This window comes from Seriola aureovittata, chromosome 8 (genome assembly GCF_021018895.1).
Source record: "Seriola aureovittata isolate HTS-2021-v1 ecotype China chromosome 8, ASM2101889v1, whole genome shotgun sequence".
Taxonomy (NCBI): Eukaryota; Metazoa; Chordata; class Actinopteri; order Carangiformes; family Carangidae; genus Seriola; species Seriola aureovittata.
The window spans coordinates 15,520,849-15,541,598 of NC_079371.1; the positions used below are offsets into that span (position 1 = coordinate 15,520,849).

The following is a 20,750-nucleotide window of genomic DNA, read 5'->3' on the forward strand; positions in this document are numbered from 1 at the left end:
GTTTTAATAATTACCCCAACTTTATCATTTTCTTTCACATAAACATTAACTATAGCTTCTGAGAAACAAGGCGCGTTGTCATTTACATCATAAACGTGAACAGTAATAATGCTAGTGCTGGAAAGAGGTGGAGTCCCTTCGTCGGTAGCTGATATGGTGACATTGTAGTTGGAGGTAATTTCTCTGTCAAGAGCGCCGTCAACAATTAGAGAATAATAGTTTTTGTAGTTTGTCTCTAATTTAAAGGGTACCTGATTTAAGATTTTACATTTCACTTCACCATTTTTTCCCCCGTCCTTGTCCAGTACAGAGACAAGTGCAATAGCTGTACCTACATCAGTATCCTCCTTTACAGTATTGAACAGTGACGTCACCGTGATCTCAGGAGAGTTGTCATTTACATCAATTACTTCTACCAGCACTTTGCAATGAGCAGACATCGGTGGCTGAGCTTTATCGTTTGCTTCTGCACGGATCTCGAATGCTGCATATTCCTCAAAATCGACATTAGCTTTGACCATTATAACACCCGTTATCGAATCAATATGAAAAATCTCTAATATACGATCCTGGCCTTTACTTCTTAAGGAATACACTATCTCACCGTTTGTCCCGTCGTCTGCGTCAGTTGCATTTAGTGTGATCACAGTTGTCCAAACTGGGGTATTTTCAAATATTCGAGTTTTGTACAAGGGACTGTTAAACACTGGGGGGTTATCATTTATGTCTAAAACGTGTACAGTGACCTTTGACGTGCCGGATCTCGGTGGAGTGCCTCCATCAATAGCAGTCACCGTGAGATGTATCACAGCCTGTTTCTCTCGATCCAACGTTTTCTGTAAAACTAACTCGGCAGACACACTTTCTCCCCCTTTGATTGTAGCCAGAGAAAAATATTCATTTGGTGTTAATTTAAACGCATTGACTGTATTCTTACCTACATCTGCATCAATAGCCTCCGACAAAGCGAATTTCATTCCAGGTAGAGTGTTCTCTGCTATGTCTATAATTTGGGACTTTTCCGTGAATAACGGATCGTTGTCATTAACATCTAGTATATTTATTTCCAAGCGATACAGCTTCAAAGGGTTGTTTATTACGGCTTCTACACTAACTGTGCATTTTGTTGCCTTTGCACAGAGCTCCTCTCGGTCTATTCTTTCGTTAAGGTAGAGGACACCAGTCTTTACATTTACCTCGAAATATTTTCTTTTTGACCCACTAACGATCTGAAACATACGAGATTCCAAGTCCTGAAGACTGAGGTTTAGATCCTTGGCGATATTCCCAACAGATGTCCCCGGATTCTCTTCCTCTAACACGGAATAGAAAAGCTGCCCAGACTCTGCTTCCCAGCAACACTCCAGTAGCACGAGCACCAGCACCAGATAGGAAACAATAGACGTCGTCATGGATGCAGGCATAATTCCATAAGGTGATTTTAAACACAGATCCAATGCAAGAAAACTCCGTCATTAATTTTACAAGCACAACAAAATACAACTACGTGCTGCGATGAATGTATATATACAGGTGGATAAAACGGCCCTTCCCTTGGTCCTGTCGTTCTGTCTTTGTGACAAGGACTGGAGAGCAAAATCGTCTTCTAAAACTGGGAGGAGCGTGAAAATACTACATAGGAACCCTCAGGGTCACGGTCTATAGTGTCACTACGTGGAGAGATGCCGCAACTACATTAATATAAATTGTATGGAAAAGCAGCTTGTATTTCCAAGAGAGGCTTCATATTTTTCACAATTGATGTTGATAAATTGAACTAAAAAGCTACCCAAAAGGCTAGTCCGGTTTATTACCCGTAGTAGTTTCTCAAAAAAAGTGAAAAGAAAACTGCGATTAAAACATAGTCAGGCACAGCACTGGGTCCAGCAATATTTCTGTCTCAAGGAAAACTTTTCAAAAACCAAATTAAAATTTTCAAAACGATAAGGTACGAGTAGAAAGCCACCCACTAAAAAACGTATGGTTATCACACTGGCAACATTTATGCATGGATTTGAGAATACTACGAGGGAAACATCTGAGATAGGTGCATTTGTCTTACCTTTTCTGTGTTAGGTAAAGTCTGAGTCCTGGTAAAAGTGTCTCCTCCATTAATACTGATTAGCTCAGCATCTACAGGCGGAAACGGCGCAGGGAAAACCACTACGTCACTCTTGAGCGTGTCTGAGCTGAAACAGACGTCATACTGCTGAGTAGCTTTAGAGTAAGACCAGCTCCCGTCAGGGTGGGTGGTGATCATTGGGGCACTGTATCTGCTGAAACTGCCGTCTGTCCTGTGGCATTTGACAGCTATTAAACTGATGAGACTCAGCAGAAAAATCACTGACACCGACACAATGGCGATCAGCAGATACAGGTTTAAATCAGAGAAGCTGTCCTCCTTTATGGGCACATGTCTGAACTGAGTCTGTATGTCAGCTGTGCTTTCAACCACCACCACCTCAATAGACACAGTAGCTGACAGGGAGGGTTCTCCATTATCAGAAACCAAGACCACCAAGGGGTGAGTTTTCAGGTCATTGTCACTCATTCTCCTCTTAGTCCTGATTTCTCCGGTGCTGGTTCCGATCCTGAAGAGGTTGTTTCCTTTGGGCTCAGAGAGGTGATAAGAAAGCAGCGCATTGTATCCAGAGTCTGCGTCTACAGCCCTGATCTTTGCCACAAAGTATCCCGCTTCAGCAGAGTAGGGGATGCTCTCACTGTTAACGGAGCCGTGTTCAGAATATGGCGCGAGAATTGTTGGATTATTGTCATTCTCATCCAGGATAAAAACGTTCACAGTCACGTTGCTGCTGAGCGGAGGAACACCAAAGTCTGTGGCCTGAACTTTAAACTGAAATGTTTTTAACTCCTCATAGTTAAAAGACTGCAGGCTGACAATATCTCCTGTCTCTGAGTTAATGTTAACCATCGATGCTATCTGCGTGGTCTTTGGAGAACTACTAATTAAGTGATAAGTTGATTTAGCATTTTCATTTAAATCTAAATCTAACGACGTCAGTGCATGCATTGTAGTTCCAACCGGGCTGTTCTCTTTCACATAAATATTAATATGATAATCCAGAAATCTAGGAGGATTGTCATTGACATCAGAAACTTGAACAGTAATGATGCTTATGCTCGACAGAGAGGGAGTTCCTTCATCTGTAGCTGTAATCGATACATTATATTGGGAAACACGCTCTCTGTCAAGAGGCCCGTCAACCAACAAGGAGTAATAATTTTTATAATTTGATTTTAACTTAAATGGCACGGATCCTGTTAACTTACAGTTTGTCTGGCCATTTTTGCCTCCATCTTTATCAGTGATAGTCACCATAGCAACAGCTGTGCCTATTTCAGTGTCTTCTTTCACTGGACTCATGAGTGATGACACGGATATTTCTGGAGCATTGTCATTGACATCAATAACTTCAAATAAAACCTTGCAATGTGCACTGCGAGGAGGAGTGCCCTTATCTCGTGCTTGAACACGAATCTCATAGGCTTGATTTTCCTCATAATCAATATTTCCTTTTACAGTTATTACTCCAGTATTATCATTCAGGGCAAATTTATCATTAGGGTTTAAACGACCACTTTCTGTGAAAGAGTATACAAGTTCACCATTAACACCTTCATCTAAATCAGTAGCATTCAGCGTTAATAACGTTGTACCAATATTTGTATTTTCAACCACTTGGACCTTGTAGAGAGGTTTATTGAACACGGGTGAATTATCATTTACATCCAGTACATTAACTTTTATCTGTAACGTCCCCGTTTTTGGAGGTTTTCCACCATCTATAGCAGTCAGCGTGAGTTCAATAACATCCTGTTTTTCTCGATCTAATGGCTTCTGCAGCACCAACTCAGCGGACACACTCTGATCACCAGTGTTCTGTATATCCAAAGAGAAATAATCATTTGGGTTTAATTTGAAAGTCTTCACCGAGTTAGCCCCGACGTCTGCGTCATGAGCAATCGGTAGGGGATGCCTCTCTCCGATATATGACGATTCAGACATATCTATTGTAGATATTTCCTCTAGAAAAGAAGGCGCATTGTCATTAATATCATTAACCACAACTTCAATTCGATGGAGGCTGCGAGGGTTACTCATTAGGGCCTCTATGTTTAAAGAGCATTTTACCGTATTTGGACAAATCTCCTCCCGATCTATCCTTTCGCTAACGGAAAGTACTCCAGTTTCATGATTTATATCAAAATAGCGTTTGGTATACCCAGAGGTAATCTGAAGGCCCGCATATTCCAATCGCTGAACATTGAGATTGAAATCCTTAGCCAGATTCCCCACTGCCGTCCCTTTGTCCACCTCCTCTGAAATGGTATAGGATATTTGAGCCACGGACCAGTCGCAGAGACAAAGCAGAGTGAAAAGCAGACCCCCTATGTTATCCCATTGTTCCCAAGCAGCCATCGTTGTTTAGACAAAAGCAACGACTCCTGGTTTCTGCCTGTGGGCCTATCCACGAAAAATGAAAAGTTGCTTTTTTATGTATCCATTCTGATTTACGGTCCTCTCCCTTTTGGGTTTCATTAGTCTGTACGCTATCTCCACAAAGCACTGCCAGATGATGACGTTTACGTGTTTTGTCATCAATAGAGGAGGAGTTTCTAAACACTGAACAAATGATTTTTGCATGGTCTCGAGCGACATCTCCTGACAATTTTGAATAGAAAGACGGCCCAAATATATCAAGTAGAGTAAAGACTATGCTGAATAAACTACTACAATTAATGGATTGATTTTGGAAGACTGTTCATAGAATAAAATTTGCAGTTTAATATTTTTTTCTTGTTTTCATTAACAAATAATCTATTTATGTAGTTATTTCATATGGCCTTTGTATTCAGTTAATAAAAACTAGGACACGGAATATAACCTGCAACATATCAGCCACATGGACAGCAGCCGAATCAGTGAAATAACAGAAGACGAGATGTTTTCAGCACCAGGGACAGCGGCTCAATGCATTTTTAATGCATTTCGTGTCATTGCTCAAGAGACAGCAAAAGATAGGCTACCATAAAAGCCAGTGACAAGATTTTAGTGTTGCTGTACTGAAATAGATCTTAAACCATATAAAGTATCCCGAGTCCACACTCATTAATTCGCCTGCCAACTTGCTAGTTAAAGCCACAAATAGAGGATCGGTACTTGGCTGAAAAGAATTAGCCAGGGGCGTACAGGCAACAACAAGTGTCTGAGTAACCAACCTTTTTAAATTAATAACAGTATGTGAAAATCGCTGCACATCATAAATATCTGTAGGCAAAGTTGAAAAATAATTAGCATTAACTTAAAATGTTTATAAGACTTAGAGCAATTTTGCACATTATGCAAAAATTTACAAAAAAAATAATGAAATTAAATGAAAATCACTCAGCTTACCTTTTCTTTATTAGGTAAAGTCTGAGTCCTGGTAAAGGTGTCTGCTCCGTTAATACTGATCAGCTCCGCATCTACAGGCGGAAACGGTGCGGGGAAAACCACTACGTCACTCTTGAGCGTGTCTGAGCTGAAACAGACGTCATACTGCTGAGTAGCTTTAGAGTAAGACCAGCTCCCATCAGGGTGGGTGGTGATCATTGGGGCGCTGTACCTGCTGAAACTGCCGTCTGTCCTGTGGCATTTGACAACTATTAAACTGATGAGGCTCAGCAGAAAGATCACTGACACCGACACAATGGCGATCAGCAGATACAGGTTTAAATCAGAGAAGCTGTCCTCCTTTATGGTCACATGTCTGAACTGAGTCTGGATGTCAGCTGTGCTTTCAACCACCACCACCTCAATAGACACAGTAGCTGACAGGGAGGGTTCTCCGTTATCAGAAACCAACACCACCAAGGGGTGAGTTTTCAGGTCATTGTCACTCATTCTCCTCTTAGTCCTGATTTTTCCGGTGCTGGTTCCGATTCTGAAGAGGTTGTTTCCTTTGGGCTCAGAGAGGTGATAAGAAAGCAGCGCATTGTATCCAGAGTCTGCGTCTACAGCCCTGATCTTTGCCACAAAGTATCCTGCTTCAGCAGAGTAGGGGATGCTCTCACTGTTAACGGAGCCGTGTTCAGAATAGGGCACAAGAACCGCGGGACTGTTGTCATTCTCATCCAGGATAAAAATGTTCACAGTCACATTGCTGCTGAGCGGAGGAACACCAGAGTCTGTGGCCTGAACTTTAAACTGAAATGTTTTTAACTCCTCGAAGTTAAATGACTGAAGACTGACTATATCTCCCGTCTCTGAGTTAATGTTTACCAATGTAGGAAGGGGCAGAGATTTACTGTTATTGTCTAAAAACGAGTAGCTCACCTGGCCATTGTTACTGATGTCAGCATCGGTTGCAGTCACTGTTTTAATAATGGTTCCTACTTTGCTGTTTTCTTTCACGTAAATGTTTATTACAGGTTCTGGGAAATATGGCGCATTGTCATTTACATCAGAAACGTAAACAGTAATGACACTGGTATTCGAAAGAGGAGGACTCCCTTCATCTGTAGCTGAAATTGTCACATTGTAGTGGGGCGTTACCTCTCTGTCTAGATGCCCGTCAACCACTAAAGAAAAGTAGTTTTTATAATTTGTATCTAATTTGAACGGAACTTTGTTTAAGATCTCACAGTTTACTTCACCGTTCTTTCCACTGTCTTTATCCAGAACTGAAACAAGTGCAATAGCCGTACCTACACCTGCGTCTTCATTCACTGTGTTGAGCAGTGACGTCACAGTGATTTCAGGAGCGTTGTCATTTACATCTATTACTTCTACCAGCACTTTACTATGAGCAGACATAGGAGGCTGGCCTTTGTCCTTAGCCTCTGCCCGGATCTCAAAAGCTTTTCTTTCCTCATAGTCGATTTTACCTTTCACTGAAATGATCCCTGTGTCAGGGTCAATTTTGAAAATATCCAGAATATGGTCCTGATCCTTATTACGAAGAGAATAGACTATTTCACTGTTTGTGCCCTCATCAGCATCTGTCGCATTTAAGGTGAAGATCGCCGTACCAATCGGAATATTTTCAAATATTTTAACTTTGTACAGAGTGCTGCTGAACATTGGTGCGTTATCATTGTTGTCTAGTACATTTATTTCAATTTCTGATGTGCCTGAATTTGATGGAGATCCCCCGTCTACCGCAGTTAACAGGAGCTGTAGATTTGGCTTTTTCTCCCGGTCTAGGGCTTTCTGCAGCACTAACTCTGGAGATATATTCTCCCCTCTTTTGTGTGTGGCCAGACTGAAGTATTCATTTGGACTGAGCTTATACGCACTAACACCATTTTTACCCACATCACCATCGGTTGCCTCAGATAACGCGAATCTAAATCCAGGCAAAGTGTTCTCTGCAATGTCAAGTATTTGTGTTTTTGTGTTAAAAGACGGGTAATGGTCATTGACATCTCTAATTTCTACCTCGACGCGGTAAAGCTTTAAAGGGTTGTTTATCGCAGCCTCTACGTTAACAGTGCATTTAGGTTCATCTACACAAAGCTCCTCTCGGTCGATCCGTTCATTGGCATACAGAAATCCGGTCTTTAGATTTACGTCGAAGTATTTCCTCTTAGATCCTGTAACAATCTGGAACAAACGGGACTCCAATTCATGCACATTGAGGTTTAGATCCTTGGCGATATTTCCGACATTAGTTCCAGTGTTTACCTCCTCTGAAATAGAGTAAGAAAGCTGACCAAACGCCGTTTCCCAGTAGCAATCCAACAACACCAGCACCAGATATGTAACAATAGACACCCTGCTACTCCGTAAAGGCATAATTCCGCCGAGAAAGAACAAAGCATACATCCACAACGGCGTTTCTACTGCGAAATGAGATGTGATAAAATTTTAGGCAGGACTATTTCGACTTTTATATTTTTTAAGACAAATAATCCAACATGCTGTCCCTTTTCCTCTCGTGCCTCTTTGTGATGAAAATCCAAAGTCACTCCGTTGTTATTCTGGGAGGAGCCTCAACATTTCAGTGTCACGGTCTAGAGCGTCACTGTGTGGTAACTGTGATAAACTGCACAAACACACTTGGAATCCCTTATTTAGAAATACAGATAAACGCATAACTCTATACGGCATCATTGAGTTATTGGAAGGATTTTGATGCCTTAAAAACACACAATAGCCTTCATTTCATAATATATTGTCAGCCTCACACTTAAGTGCATTAAAAGTTGCTGTAGTATAGAATGTGCTGTTACGTTGTTTTATGAAATTATCCAAACACCAATGTTTTGAACGGATATTAAACGTCGAAATTAAGGCTGCACGTCTGACTCAAGTTAAACAGTATCTCTAAAGTTGGAATTTAGCAATTTTTTTGTTTTAATGACGTAAGAGAAAATATGTTTTCTTTCTGACTATATAGTTTGCATAATATAAGCAGTCAAGCTTAAATAATCAAGTTTGGAGTATAAAATGAAGTTATAGATGGAAGTCGGGATTTCCATAAAAACTCATTGTAAAAGTCCCTCATCAGTAGATAAAATACTGAAGGAGGGGTTAAGGCATGAAGTCTGTGAACAGTGACAAACATACCTCTGACATAAACAAGGTAAACAAACACTGACGTGACATATTTTGAGTGAACAGTCATAAGTTACACCAGTTTTACTGTGCACCAGTGTACTGTGAACATACTGTACCTGTACAATATATTTTCTGCATGTGGTGAGGTTTGCAGGCAGAACACATTGAAACACTTTCATTCAGCACCACAGACAGCGACATACAAATCTAAATGAGGGCTTGGTAACAAAAAGAGGATATTGCAACAACATATGTACCGCAGGCCTATATCAACGTAAGAAAGACAACAACTAGAGACTTCTAATACATTCATGACAAAAAAAGATTTGTTGTCCTTAGTTAGTGTTCAGTATGAGGGGCAATGATGAGAAATATTTAATACAAATGTTCTTACCTTTTCTTTATTAGGTAAAGTTTGAGTTCTGGTAAAAGTGTCTCCTCCGTTAATACTGATCAGCTCCGCATCCACAGGTGGAAACGGTGCGGGGAAAACCACTACATCACTCTTGAGCGTGTCTGAGCTGAAACAGACGTCATACTGCTGAGTAGCTTTAGAGTAAGACCAGCTCCCGTCAGGATGGGTGGTGATCATTGGGGCGCTGTACCTGCTGAAACTTCCGTCTGTTCTGTGGCATTTGACAGCTATTGAACTGATGAGGCTTAGCAGAAAGATCACTGACACCGACACAATGGCGATCAGCAGATACAGGTTTAAATCAGAGAAGCTGTCCTCTTTTATGGGCACATGTCTGAACTGAGTCTGGATGTCAGCTGTGCTTTCAACCACCACCACCTCAATAGACACAGTAGCTGACAGGGAAGGTTCTCCGTTATCAGAAACCAACACCACCAAAGGGTGAGTTTTCACGTCATTCTCACTCATTCTCCTCTTAGTCCTGATTTCTCCGGTGCTGGTTCCGATTCTGAAGAGGTTGTTTCCTTTGGGCTCAGAGAGGTGATAAGAAAGCAGCGCATTGTATCCAGAGTCTGCGTCTACAGCCCTGATCTTTGCCACAAAGTATCCTGCTTCAGCAGAGTAGGGGATGCTCTCACTGTTAACGGAGCCGTGTTCAGAATATGGCGTGAGAATCGAGGGACTGTTGTCATTCTCATCCAGGATAAAAACGTTCACAGTCACATTACTGCTGAGCGGAGGAACACCAGAGTCTGTGGCCTGAACTTTAAACTGAAATGTTTTTAACTCCTCATTGTTAAAAGACTGCAGGCTGACAATATCTCCTGTCTCGGAGTTGACGTTAATCATAGTAGACAGCGGCACAAAGTTATTATCAGTGACTAATGAGTAGCTCACCCGACCATTATCACTAATGTCAGCATCAGTTGCAGATACTGCTTTCAAAACCGTTCCAACTGGACTATTTTCTTCCACATACATATTAATTACAGTCTCTGAAAACCGAGGTATGTTATCATTTACATCAGAAACCTGAATAATAACCACGCTGGTGTTGGAGAGAGGGGGCCTACCTTCATCTGAAGCTTTGATAGTGATATTGTAGTGGGAAATTAGTTCCCTGTCTAGATCTCCACCGATAACTAGTGAATAATAATTTTTATAATTTGTCTCCAATTTAAAAGGAACCGCATTCAATATCTCACATTTTACTTCACCATTTTTCCCCCTATCTCTGTCAAGAACTGAAACAAGTGCAATGGCAGTACCGATTTCAGCGTCCTCCCTCACTGTACTGAGCAGTGACGTCACCGTGATGTCAGGGGCATTGTCATTTAGGTCCACCACCTCCACCAGTACTTTACACTGGGCTGTTAATGGAGGTTGGCCTTTGTCAGCAGCCTGCACGCGGATTTCAAATGCAGGATTTGTTTCAAAGTCTATTTTCCCTTTAACTTTTATTATTCCTGTTTCCGAGTCAATTTCAAAAATGTCCAAGACATGGTCCTGGTCTTTTGAGTTCAGCAAATATACAATGTCTTTGTTTAGACCCTCATCGGCGTCAGTTGCAGTCACTGTCACGACTGTAGTGCCAAGTGGTGCATTTTCCGTCATACTTGTTTTATACAATGTTTTGGTAAAAACTGGAATATTGTCGTTGTTATCAAGAACATTAATTAATATTTCTGATGTCCCTGATTTTGGAGGCGTTCCTCCATCTACAGCAGTCAGTGTGAGTTTAATTAATGCCTGTTTTTCTCTGTCTAATGATTTCTGAAGGACTAGCTCGGCTGACACACTCTCTCCTTTGTGCACTGCTAAAGAAAAATATTCATTGGGATTTAGCTTGTATGTGTTAATACTATTTTTCCCTACATCGGCATCGTAGGCCGACAGCAGAGGGAATGTTGCTCCCGGCAATATGCTCTCTGCTATGTCGATAGTTTGTGATTTGGCACTGAAAGAGGGCGGATTATCATTCACGTCGAGAATATTCACTTCAACACGGTAAAGCTTCAGTGGATTATTAATCACAGCCTCTACATTTATTGTACATTCTGCAGCTTTCGCACAGAGCTCTTCTCTGTCTATTCGTTCACTGACGTAGAGAAAACCTGACTTCAAATTTACATCGAAATACTTTCGCTTTGATCCAGTAACGATCTGAAACATACGTGACTCCAAATCATGTACATTAAGATTTAATTCCTTGGCGAGATTTCCAACAGAAGTCCCCAGGTTTACCTCCTCTGAGACGGAATAGGAGAGCTGCCCTGATACTGCTCCCCAGTTATACTCCAAGACAACAAGCACTAGATATATCCCGATAGAGGTCTTTCTTCCCGGCAGCTGCATAATTCCATACAGCAGCAACAAAGCATAGATCTGTATATCGATGGCCTTTCGCGTATTAAAACCAAAGAATCGTTTGAAAGACCAAACTATGTGGCAGTACGACTCATATATACATCTCCCTTCGCCTTACGTCTCAGTCTAACAAAGCACTGACAAAAATGGTGATCTTTTGAATGTGGGAGGGCCCTCTACACAACAGCGAGCTGCTGGCGGTTTTATGGTCTAGAGTGTCACCTCATGGCCTTTTGAAATAACTACAATGTTTTCAAATAAACAGGCAAAGACTGATTTTTGAGAGAAGCCCCAAGAATTGATATTACTCTTTTCAGTGATTAAACAACAAAAACAACAGCTGCTTAATTTCTGGGTGTACTGACATGTCGTCATACTGTCACATAATGTATCCACCATGTATTTCAGAACAATAGACTAATCATCATGCTAATGCATCTTGGTAAGCACAGAGCCGCTGACGAGGCCTGTAAGAAGACCTTAATGATGGTTGTTCGAAATAAAAAAAATACTGTGGGAGTAAGTAAACTGGAGGAGTAAGCTGTAAATTGTTTAAACATATTTAGACAAAGGCCTTGCAGACCCAACATTAGATGGCTATTTGTATACAAAATGAATTAAAAAAAAAGAGATTCACAAGTCAGCAAGCATAGGACTTATCACAACTGTGTTGCTTTTCCCTTTCTTACTGCTTCGAATTTGCATCGAAAACTCGACCACAGCACTAGAACAGCGATGTTTTATCGGCTACTTTATACAAGAAAGTAGTGCATAACTCCACAGTTGTTGACAAAACATGTGAATACCAATGCTTGCATGCAAATTAAATGACTGAAACTATTTATCTCCATTGTTTTTAGGAAAACTACAATGTATTTAAGAACTGTTTGACATTGATTTTAGTCTTTGAACTCTCTCAAACGAAATCCCAGTCAAGTATTATTAAAAGCAAGTATGTAAAAACATCAATTTCACACTAATACATTTTGTGATACTGTTTTTCTCAAGTAACATGCTCATTGCACATTATAAGCAGTGAAAGTAAACGTTGATAGATGTGACTGATTTAATTAGATTACATTGAGTATGACAATTATTCGAGTGTTGAATGTGACTTGAAGCACATGTTTTTTTAAAGGTTTTTTATGTTACGTTTCAGTCACATTTAAGTAAATTAAACGCAATGATGACGTTTTCGGAAGCCTAAACGAGAAAATATGATGTCGCTATTGGAACACACCTTTGGGTAAAAAGAACTGAAACGTGTAAAAGTAAATCCACAGACACAAACTCATTAAAACAAGGACAGATGGAAAATCTCTCGTTACCTTACTCTGCAAGAGCAGAAATCACAACTCTACAAAAGAAGGTCATTTACTTGTTTACTTGATATACCCTTACCTTTTCTTTGCTGGGTAAAGTCTGAGTCCTGGTAAAAGTGTCTCCTCCGTTAATACTGATCAGCTCCGCATCTACAGGCGGAAACGGTGCGGGGAAAACTACTACGTCACTCTTGAGCGTGTCTGAGCTAAAACAGACGTCATACTGCTGAGTAGCTTTAGAGTAAGACCAGCTCCCGTCAGGGTGGGTGGTGATCATTGGGGCGCTGTACCTGCTGAAACTGCCGTCTGTCCTGTGGCATTTGACAGCTATCAAACTGATGAGACTGAGCAGAAAAATCACTGACACCGACACAATGGCGATCAACAGATACAGGTTTAAATCAGAGAAGTTGTCCTCCTTTATGGGCACATGTCGGAACTGAGTCTGGATGTCAGCTGTGCTTTCAACCACCACCACCTCAATAGACACAGTAGCTGACAGGGAGGGTTCTCCGTTATCAGAAACCAAGACCACCAAGGGGTGAGTTTTCAGGTCATTGTCACTCATTCTCCTCTTAGTCCTGATTTCTCCGGTGCTGGTTCCGATCCTGAAGAGGTTGTTTCCTTTGGGCTCAGAGAGGTGATAAGAAAGCAGCGCATTGTATCCAGAGTCTGCGTCTACAGCCCTGATCTTTGCCACAAAGTATCCCGCTTCAGCAGAGTAGGGGATGCTCTCACTGTTAACGGAGCCGTGCTCAGAATATGGAGAAAGGATCGCGGGACTGTTGTCATTCTCATCAAGGATAAAAACGTTCACAGTCACGTTGCTGCTGAGCGGAGGAACACCAGAGTCTGTGGCCTGAACTTTAAACTGAAACGTTTTTAACTCCTCGCAGTTAAAGGCCTGCAGGCTGACTATATCTCCAGTCTCTGAGTTGATGTTTACCATTGTCGAGAGAGGCACTGAGTTACTGTTGTCATGTAAAAATGAATATCTCACCTGACCATTTTGATCCATGTCAGCATCAGCTGCAGTTACTGTCTTAATTACTGCTCCCACTGGACTATTCTCTTTCACATAGACACTTATTATATTTTCTGTGAACAGAGGTTTATTATCATTTACATCTGAGACGTGCACAGTAATAACACTCGTGCTGGAGAGAGGTGGGGTTCCTTCGTCAGTAGCAGTGACGCTGATATTGTATTGAGATGTGCTCTCTCTGTCAAGAGGACTGTCAACCACCAATGAATAGTAATTCCTATAGTTTGATTCTAATTTGAAAGGAACGTTATTGGAAATTTTACAGTTCACCATCCCATTTTTACTCCCGTCTTTATCAAACACTGAAACAAGCGCAATAGCTGTGCCAATGGACGCGTCCTCCTTCACGGTGTTTAACAATGATGTAACTGAAATTTCAGGGGCATTGTCATTGACGTCTAAAACTTCAATCAGTAATTTTGCATGGGAGGTCATTGGTGAGGAAGCTCCATCACTGGCTTGGACTCGAATCTCAAAAGCATTATTCTCTTCAAAGTCGATATTCTTTTTATTTGTTACAGTCCCGGTTTTTTCATCTATAGCAAACAGATCAGTTTGTTTCCCTCGGCCTACTTCACTGAATGAATACAACACTTGTCCGTTCTGACCTGCATCTAAGTCCGTCGCGTTTAGTGTTATTATTGATGTGCCTATTTTCACATTCTCATAAACATTCGCTTTATACAATGTTTGACTGAATATAGGAGGATTATCGTTAATGTCCAATACATTCACTATTATATTCATACTGCCTGATTTAGCAGGAGTTCCTCCATCAATGGCAGTCAGTGTGAGTCGAATCACAGACTGCTTTTCTCTGTCTAAAACTTTCTGAAGCACTAATTCAGGAGTGACAGTCTCTCCTTTATGTGTTGCCAGCGAAAAGTGTTCATTTTGACTAAGCTTGTAGGTATTCACATCGTTTTTACTAACGTCTGCATCGTCAGCAGGATGCAGGGGAAATTTAGCCCCTGCTGCTGTGCTCTCACTAATGTTGATCACTTGTGACGTGCTGAGAAATGATGGAGAATTATCATTCACATCCAAGATTATAATTTCTATCCGATACAATTTTAATGGATTATTAATAACTGCTTCTACACTAAGTGAACATTTTGGTTCATGACCGCAGAGTTTCTCTCTATCTATTCTCTCATTAACGTAGAGGACACCAGTCTTTAGATTTACCTCGAAATATTTTGTCTTTGATCCAGAAACGATCTGAAACATGCGGGACTCCAAATCCTGGACATTGATGTTCAGATCTTTAGCGATATTTCCGACAACAGTCCCCAGATTTACCTCCTCTGAGACGGAGTAAGAGAGCTGCCCAGAAACCGCTTCCCAGTAACAATCGACCAGCACTAAGAAGAGATAGATCCACACAGACCCCGTCCTGCCCGATAAATGCATAATTCCATACATCGAGAAGGAGCGTGTTGGCAAATTTGAACAATATGTGACAGCAGCAGCGATATCACAATCATGGAAGAAATATTCCAGACAAATATTTCGGCATTTTAACGACCAAAGAAGACAGCCGTTCTTTGTCGGACGATCTCTCTTTGTAACAAAGCCCACAGATTCAGCATACGCTGAGTCTGGGAGGAGCCCTAAACCACCAAAGAGGACGTACAAATGTGATGGTCTGCAGTGTCCCCATGTGGACATTTCTCATCATTTCATACTACATCAAATATAATAATGTTGGAAAAGTAGGAAACATTCTCAGTTATCCTTGAAAGCGAAGGAAGTGCAAAAATTCAGGGGCAAAGGAGAGACAAGAACGTTCCACCGACCTATTAATAAAATTTACATCACATGACTACAGTATTTGCTATAATTAAGCCTGTTTTATACACTGACTGAAATTTCAAGAAAAAGCCTAACAGTAGTGACATTAAGTTATATGAATAAATACACTCCTTGACTTTTTTTTAACTTAAGTGTAAAGTAACTGCAGAGTAGATAAACTGTTTTCTTGAAGATGGATTGTGAAATTTCTAACATACTTTTCAATAGTCATTACCAAAGAGATTTGCAAGTCTATTCAAAGAAATGTTTTCACTTCAACTCCGTTTTGTTTTGCATTACATTTTGAAAATCACAGGTAACTTTAAAAGCTGTGTTCAGCACCACGGATAGTCGCTCCCAAGTAGAATACAAATCAGCCGCTATAATGACTGAAATTTCAAAACCTTCAACAAATGAGCAGCTACAGTAGCAAAATTAAACTATAAATTCAACAATAACGAGTACTACTTAATATTGATTCTGTATCATTTAAAAAGCAGTCAAATGCCAAAGCAGTATCTTGACCGTACCATAGTAGAAAGTCAGTTTTACAATAAGTACTGAATATAACTATTCTCTTGCTTGTAATCAGATCTTATATTTTAATGTTAAGCACAATGTGTGTAAATATATTCCTTCATATGGTGTACTAGAAATGACCTGCACATTAAAATCACAAATAAGCAGTCAACAAAAACCATCGACAAATAGCCTACACAGCAAGCCACTGTTTAGAGGATAATAATATCAATCTGCTCCTCTTATACTTGATTTTTTTTTTTTTTTACCTAAACTTTATTTCAAATTTAGTCTTGGCTACCTGTCAGTTGGCAGGTCCTTATATAACAAAACAGCGACATTCAGCCTCCAATTCTCAACTTATAAAAAGTGCAGTAATAAATACTTGATGCAAGTGTATTCTTACCTTATCTTTATTAGGTAATGTCTGAGTCCTGGTAAAAGTGTCTCCTCCGTTAATACTGATCAGCTCAGCATCTACAGGCGGAAACGGTGCGGGGAAAACCACTACGTCACTCTTGAGTGTGTCTGAGCTGAAACAGACGTCATACTGCTGAGTAGCTTTAGAGTAAGACCAGCTCCCGTCAGGGTGGGTGGTGATCATTGGGGCGCTGTACCTGCTGAAACTGCCGTCTGTCCTGTGGCATTTGACAGCTATTGAACTGATGAGGCTCAGCAGAAAAATCACTGACACCGACACAATGGCGATCAGCAGATACAGGTTTAAATCAGAGAAGTTGTCCTCCTTTATGGGCACATGTCGGAACTGAGTCTGGATGTCAGCTGTGCTTTCAAACACCACCACCTCAATAGACACAGTAGCTGACAGAGAGGGTTCTCCATTATCAGAAACCAAGACCACCAAGGGGTGAGTTTTCAGGTCATTGTCACTCATTCTCCTCTTAGTCCTGATTTCCCCGGTGCTGGTTCCGATCCTGAAGAGGTTGTTTCCTTTGGGCTCAGAGAGATGATAAGAAAGCAGCGCATTGTATCCAGAGTCTGCGTCTACAGCCCTGATCTTTGCCACAAAGTATCCTGCTTCAGCAGAGTAGGGGATGCTCTCACTGTTAACGGAGCCGTGTTCAGAATAGGGCACAAGAACCGCGGGACTGTTGTCATTCTCATCCAGGATAAAAACGTTCACAGTCACGTTGCTGCTGAGCGGAGGAACACCAGAGTCTGTGGCCTGAACTTTAAACTGAAACGTTTTCAACTCCTCGTAGTTAAATGCCTGCAGGCTGACTATATCTCCAGTTTCTGAGTTAATGTTTACCATTGTCGAGAGAGGCACTGAGTTACTGTCATGTAAAAATGAATATCTCACCTGACCATTTTGATCCATGTCAGCATCAGTTGCTGAAACGGTTTTTATAACGGCTCCTATGGGACTATTCTCTTTCACATAGACACTAATTATTATTTCCGTGAACAGAGGTTTGTTATCATTTACATCTGAGACGTGCACAGTAATAACACTCGTGCTGGAGAGAGGTGGGGTTCCTTCGTCAGTAGCAGTGATGCTAATATTGTATTGAGATGTGCTCTCTCTGTCAAGAGGACCGTCAACCACCAATGAATAATAATTCTTATAGTTTGATTCTAATTTGAAAGGAACGTTGTTGGAAATTTTACAGTTCACCATCCCATTTTTACTCCCGTCTTTATCAAACACTGAAACAAGCGCAATAGCTGTGCCAATGGAAGCATCCTCCTTCACGGTGTTTAACAATGATGTAACTGAAATCTCAGGGGCATTGTCATTGACGTCTAAAACTTCAATAAGTAATTTTGCATGCGAGGTCATCGGAAAAACTGCCCCATCACTGGCTTGGACTCGAATCTCAAAAGCATTGTTCTCTTCAAAGTCGATATTCTTTCTATTTGTTACAGTCCCCGTTTTTTCATCGATAGCAAAAAGATCAGTTTGTTTCCCTCGGCCTACTTCACTGAATGAATATTGCACTTGTCCATTCTGACCTGCATCTAAGTCCGTGGCGTTTAGCGTTATCATTGATGTGCCTATTTTCACATTCTCATAAACACTGGCTTTATAAAGAGTTTGGCTAAATATAGGTGGGTTATCATTAATGTCCAATACATTCACTATTATAGTCATAGTCCCTGATTTAGCAGGAGTTCCTCCATCAATGGCAGTCAGTGTGAGTCGAATCACAGACTTTTTTTCTCTGTCTAAAACTTTCTGAAGCACTAATTCGGGAGTGACAGTCTCTCCTTTGATCGTAGCCAGCGAGAAGTGTTCGTTTTGACTAAGCTTGTAGGTGTTAACAGCATTTTTAGCGACGTCTGCATCATGAGCAGGATGCAGGGGGAATTTAGCCCCTGCTGCTGTGTTCTCTGTAATGTTTACAACCTGTGATGTGCTGAGAAATGATGGAGAATTATCATTCACATCCAAGATTATAATTTCAATCCGATACAGTTTTAATGGATTATTAATAACTGCTTCTACACTAAGTGAACATTGTGGTTCATCACCACAGAGTACCTCTCGATCTATTCTCTCATTAACGTAGAGGACACCAGTCTTTAGATTTACCTCGAAATATTTTGTCTTTGACCCAGCAACGATCTGAAACATGCGGGACTCCAAATCCTGGACATTGATGTTCAGATCTTTAGCGATATTTCCGACAACAGTTCCCAGATTTACTTCCTCTAAGACGGAGTAAGAGAGCTGCCCAGACACCGCTTCCCAGTAAAAATCCAGCAGCACGAACAAGAGATAGATCCACACAGAGCGCGTTCTGCCTGGTAATTTCATAATTCCATACATCGGGAAACGTCTAAAGAGAAATTCGCCCAGTCACTGACCAAAATAAGGAAATGATAAAGAATCACCAAATAAAAGATGAGGGTTTTTCGCCATATTCACTGTTCAATAAGAAATGGTCGTTGCACAGATCTGTTTCGCCCTCACAGTCTCTTTGTTTCAATCTCCTGAGAAATATCATCCACTGAACATGGGAGGAGCCCAGAACCACTAAGGGCGAAGTTCAAATGTGATGGTCAACAATGTCCTCATGTGGACACTTGTAAGAACTACATTCAACATCTAGACATTACAGTATTAGAAAGATCATAATAATTATAGCCCATGAAACAGCCAAATATGAACTTCTACAGTACATGGTCAATATGAATTATCATTTCATCCCACTAATGTCTTTCAGCAAGTTTGTTTTGTCCTGAAACTAATTTACAGTTAATGCTAATAATTGACCAACTGATGACTTAACAATGACTTAACTGTTCTGCAAACATAAAACAAACTAGATATAAATACAAAATTCATAAAAACATCGCATACACAACGTTAACAATTACTCACCACCCGTATACGCACAAGCATCATTCTCAGCAAATAGAGAAGCAAAATATAGGTTATATTTATATAGCTTATCTTTCCGAAGAATGACAGTGAGAGAATGACCTATATATATCCCAAAATTTTACATCTTCCTTTTCAAACGTCAAGTCTATTTAACTGTCACCTTTTCCCTCACCTATGTCTCAGAAAACCATGATTTCACTAATCAAAACTGCATGTAATTTCCTTTCAGACATAGTGCAATAATAAGCCTAAACATTCTAAGCTCCAGCCTTTTTCTTATTAAACTATATGTTTGGGTAAATATATGCATTTAATAGCTGTTGTCAGTTGGGTTTGTAATCATAAAAGGTGGTGTACCTTTTTTGATTACAAACGTAATGACGACAGCTATTAAATCCACACAGGCACCTTGAAAACGATTAATGAGACCTTTGAAACGCTGTAGTATTCAACATTGAATGAGATATACAGTATGTAAATGTGTTCATATACAGTTGCTCATATGAAACACTGCAACACGGTCTTCACTTAGACCTTAATGTTCTAAAGATAACAAGCCGCGCACATTCAGACCCTGAAGTTCTGGAGCATCTAAGCAAATCTGAACAATATTTTACAGCCACTACTATATCAAGATCAGGAAAGACATATTCCAAACAAATATTTTGGCGTTTTGACAACCAAAAAAGACGACCGTTTTTTGTCAGACGATCTCTCTTTGTAACAAAGCCCACAGATTCATCATACGCTGAGTCTGGGAGGAGCCCTAAACCACCAAAGAGGACGTCCAAATGTGATCGCCTGCAGTGTTCCCATGTGGACATTTCTCATAACTACATGCTACATTAAGTATAATAACGAAAGTATTATTTATTGTCAGTTCTCCTTAAGCATGAATCAGTTCCAAAAACAAGAGGGTCAAAAAATGAATAGGAAGGTTAAACCCAATGATCAGTACAAGGTAGATTAAATGACCTAAGTGTTCTGTATAATAAAGGCTATTTTATAAAGTGACAAAAATTGAAAGGAAAATCCTTATGGCAGTGACAACGAGTTAAAAGAAGAAATACACGTCCCAATGTTTTTTTTTTTTTTTTTTAAATCTTAAGACTAAAGTGACTGCAGAGAGTACATTAACAGTTTTCTTGAATATAGATTGTGAAATCTTTGACATACTATTCAACAGTTAGTACAAAAGAGATTTGTAAATGTATTTAAGGAAAACAACACATAGGCTAAATGTGTTTTTTGTTTTGTTTTGTTTTTTTGCAATATGTTGAGCGAACTGCAAGTAAGTCTAAAAATCTGCATTCAGCACCACGGATAGCGACACACAATTCGAATACCAATCAGCCGCTATAATGACTGAAATT

General features: G+C 40.4%; 1 protein-coding gene across 20 annotated transcripts in view; it reads right to left on the minus strand.

Annotated features, from left to right (window-relative positions):
- Positions 1 to 20,750, minus strand: part of LOC130173279 (protocadherin alpha-C2-like) — a 183,462-nt gene that overhangs the window by 59,513 nt on the left and 103,199 nt on the right. The window contains exon 1 of one of the 20 annotated variants that reach the window (XM_056382345.1): positions 16,432 to 19,015. The exons of 17 other annotated variants lie outside the window; for them this stretch is intronic. In XM_056382345.1, the coding sequence (XP_056238320.1) occupies positions 16,432 to 18,819 (2,388 nt within the window). In that variant the 5' untranslated portion in view covers positions 18,820 to 19,015. Of the gene's footprint in view, positions 1 to 2,062; positions 4,043 to 5,416; positions 7,940 to 16,431; positions 19,016 to 20,750 lie in introns of those variants that run through there. 2 more of the 20 variants (XM_056382343.1, XM_056382367.1) reach the window with 2 other exon arrangements.